A 3935-nucleotide genomic window follows, 5' to 3' on the forward strand; every position below is an offset into this window, starting at 1 on the left:
AGGATCAGTCAGTGGGAATTATCCTCGGGGGATAATAAATGTCATGGCAGTCCACCAATAGCTGGTGAGATATTTACATCTGGACCAAAGTGGTGGATGGGCAATCAGATACTAGCAACTAGCATTTCTAGTTTCTGAAATGTGAAGATTTTTTATTTTTATTATTTATTATTTTATTTTTTTGTTTTGTTTAGTTTTTTTGTCTGTTGTGTAAATTTGTCCATATTGATCAAATAAAACTCTTGTGATGACATTTTTCAGCATATGCGAAGTGATTAATCGCAAAAATTTAAAAACAGATGAATCGGTATTGAAAATTAGTGATGTTTGCTGCTCTAAAAATTACAGAAATGTTTTGAGAACCCACCACCATTATCGGTGGTAACGTGCCATTTAAGAATTTGAGCCTTACTGTGATGGAGAAATTTTAAAGAAGGTCAAAGGTTTGAGAGACCAAGAGGCAGGTTCAGCCTCACTGACTTTTTTATTTGCCTCTGCAGGAACGCTGAGGAAAGACGGCTGCTGTGGAAACTCCCCAACATCTCCCCGACCAACCACAGCAAAGGTCAGAGCTCTGCTGCTGCTCTCTTTTTACCACTTTGCTTCATCTATTTTTCAGGCCTCGTTGAACAAGGAAAAGTTTGATAACAAAAGGTTTGGAGAGGGACACTGTGCACGCTCACACCTTGACATCTACGTAACTGACAGCCTATTTTGTGTCTATCATAAGCAGCCGTCTGATTCTTATATTTTCTACTTCATTGCCTTCTCTCCGTGTTCACATCCCTACATTGTGTCATACAAATGTAGAAATGAGTAATTAAGAGTTATGTAAAGAGATCTCTGCACTCCATATCCTCTGTTTCAAAAGCTGTGGTCTGAAGGCGTATCATTACCTTTTTAACTGCAACATTAGCATTTGAACGTGGCAGCTGTTCTCATCAGCCTGGTGGAGGTGCTTCTGAATACTGAACTGACACGAAGACGAGCATTTTTATGTCTTTTTTATTTTGTGTCAAATTAATTGTTGCTCTTATTTCACAACCTTGATGGTGTACAGATAAGAGATGGCATATAACTGTGCCTTTTTATGCTCTAATTTAAGATGGTGAAGTCTAAAATGACATCAGATTTGAGCTTGAGGTTTCTTTCACCTGTGTGCTTCTTTGTACCAGACTCCCACATTCCCTCTTTTTATTTTAGTCTTTTTTTTCTCTATCTAATGATATATTATTACCGCGGTGTGCAGCTACAGGCTTGGAGAATGGAGAAAAAGAGACCATTCATAGCCATCAGTGATGGATGGGATGTTAAAGGCTGAAAATGTTTGTAGTTAGAAGACGTTTCTGGTTTAATAGCCACTGACAAAGAACAGAAAGGTCACCATAACTCCTCCCTGTCCCTTCTAAAAATGCTGTTTTCCTGCACAGTGTTTCTTTCATCACTTAAATGTTAAGAGTGTTGCTTTTCATGAATAATGTCTGGCAGAGTTGAGTGAGTAATTCATTTATTTTACTGGACGTCTTGTAAATGTTGTGGTGGGGTAGGCATTTCTCAGCTACACGTATATTCCTTCACACTGCATGCCTTTATCATCAAAAACATGGTGTTTGTGACATTTAAATACAGTGAGGGCTGTGACTCGTGCTTGATGAAATAACTTTCCGGTTGAGATAAATTTGGTTGAAAAGTGAAAGTTTTTCAGATGTCTTGATTACGTATCGACTGCAGTCAAACTGTTAAAGGTAATCTAGAAGTCTACAAGACTTTTCAACAAAGTTTTGTGCTTATTTTGTCTTTTTTTTTTTTTTTTTTCTTGACCACCACCCATCAGATGGGCTCAGGTGACCCCTTCATCATAGCCCTTTAATAGATGTGCATGGAGTTAGTATAATAATGATAATAAACTTTATTTAGACAGCACTTTTCAAAACAAAGATACATACAGTAAAATCAGACAATTATTAATAATACAAAAATCGAATAGAATAAAATACCCAACAATAATAATAATGAAACAGACAAGTCATGTTGGTGTGCTAGCATTAATGTTTTGAAAAGTGATTTAAAAGATGTCATTGATTCTGCAGAGAGATCTAGCATCTGAAGACTTTTATTTAAACAGTTTTTCATCTTGCCACGTGCAATCCTGTGTTTTATGGTTTATTATTGCTTATGATTATTGTACTGTATTTTTTTTTTTAATCTTGTTGCTTATGTGTTATTGTTGTTTCTTTACTTTTCTAAGTCTTATTTGTAAATTTTACTTTTTGCTAATATTTTGCTCTTATAAAGCACTTTTGTGACCTTGATCTGTGAAATGTGCTACACTAAATAAATTTTACTTACTAGATATAGATTAAGATATATCAATATATAAATATAGAGAGCTAAAGTACAAGTAAACCAGCGCTTAACTATGAAATCTGAGTGGATGGTACATGTTGTGAAGTGCAATGATCTTCTTCATGATAATTACAGTCATAATTACAATTACAGCCTTGAAAATCTAAGCGCTAACAATGTATCGCTTTCAAAGAGGAACCAGCCACTGTGTTGATCATCTTCATCATTACTGTGTTTCCCATGTATCTGTTTCTTTGCCTGTCGGCGGTGTCCCAGGCTCAGGGACTCTGTGTGCCAGCTGGCAGTGCCTGGAGGTTCCTCGCGGCCCTCCACCCAGCCTGGCTGTCCAGTTTGTGGGCTCTGGGGCCTCGCTGTCAGGCATGAGCGTGGAGCTGGTGGGAAGCCGCTACCGCATGTCGCTGGTCAAGAAAAGATTTGCCACAGGTGACACTGTGAACACTTTTTTTTCTAACACTGGCTGAGAATCGGCCCTTTGGTGGAGGATCGTGCCTCATTAACATGTCTGAAAATGTTTTTACTCTCAACCTGCACATGCACCTCCTAATATCAACTTAACAATAAAAATGATAAGTGATGGTAGAAGTGGGCAATATTCTCCCTCAGTTGTCCTTCTGGTCCTCAAGAAGGCCACTGTGGATCTTTTTTTCTTTTTTTCACAGTAGTATGCAATAATGCTTCATCGATAAACAATTGACAGGAAGTTAATTGCTGATTCTTTTGATTAAGGATTCATCATTTAGGTCTAATAAGCAAAAATGACAAACCATTGTTGTGTTCAGCTTATATATTTTCTTTTTGTATGATTGTACATTGATTATCTTTGGATTTAGGCATTGGTCGGATAAAACAAGCAATATTATTACCTTGGACTCTGGGAAATTTGCATTTTTCACTATTTATTGATATTTTATAAACCATTAATTATTGGTTTCAGTTCTTGCACTACAGACTCACCTGTACTCACTTTATTAACTATGTTTCAGTCCTCAGACCACCATTAATTCTTGAATAAAGTGAGTATAAGTGATTGACAGTGTGCAAGACATTTCAAACCTTTCAACCAGTAATCGAAAAAGTAATGGACTTCAGCAATAATGAAAATAATCATTAGTTGCAGGCCTAAAAATAATTTTGTTCATAGATTTTTATAGTTATTGGAATAACTTTCCAGTTATGAAAGTAGTTGAATTTACAGAAATAACTGTACTTTATTTTTTATATATAAAAATCTCGCTCTTGCTCTCGCTCTCTCTGCAACCAACATAAATACAGACTTAAATTAAACAGCATATAATTGAATAAATTAAGCTGCTTTTTAAACGTGTCCACAGTATCCTCACTGAGATTAAAAACCTGGAGTTTCCTCACTATATAAAACAGGGGTTACAAAACATGAAGACGGACTTAAATAAATAAGATAAAAAAATGAAGCAAATAATCAGAGTTCACTTTGTGGTTATAGTGGAGAAAAAAAAATCAACGTTTGCTATTCAGTTTCACTAAATAATATTGCTGGATTTTGCACATATGTCTACTGTAGGTTGTTCATTTTTGTATGTTTTTGACAG

The 3935-nt window shown here is 35.9% G+C and overlaps 1 protein-coding gene across 4 annotated transcripts in view; it reads left to right on the top strand.

Moving 5' to 3' along the window:
* The window catches only part of fcho1 (FCH and mu domain containing endocytic adaptor 1), a 60659-nt gene that overhangs the window by 56127 nt on the left and 597 nt on the right, over window positions 1-3935 (top strand). For all 4 annotated transcript variants that reach the window (XM_046050618.1, XM_046050621.1, XM_046050620.1 and 1 more), the window contains 2 exons: window positions 501-565; window positions 2623-2790. In XM_046050618.1, the coding sequence (XP_045906574.1) occupies window positions 501-565; window positions 2623-2790 (233 nt within the window). The remainder of the gene's footprint in view (window positions 1-500; window positions 566-2622; window positions 2791-3935) is intronic.

Source organism: Micropterus dolomieu, linkage group LG05, assembly GCF_021292245.1.
Source record: "Micropterus dolomieu isolate WLL.071019.BEF.003 ecotype Adirondacks linkage group LG05, ASM2129224v1, whole genome shotgun sequence".
Classification (NCBI taxonomy): domain Eukaryota; kingdom Metazoa; phylum Chordata; class Actinopteri; order Centrarchiformes; family Centrarchidae; genus Micropterus; species Micropterus dolomieu.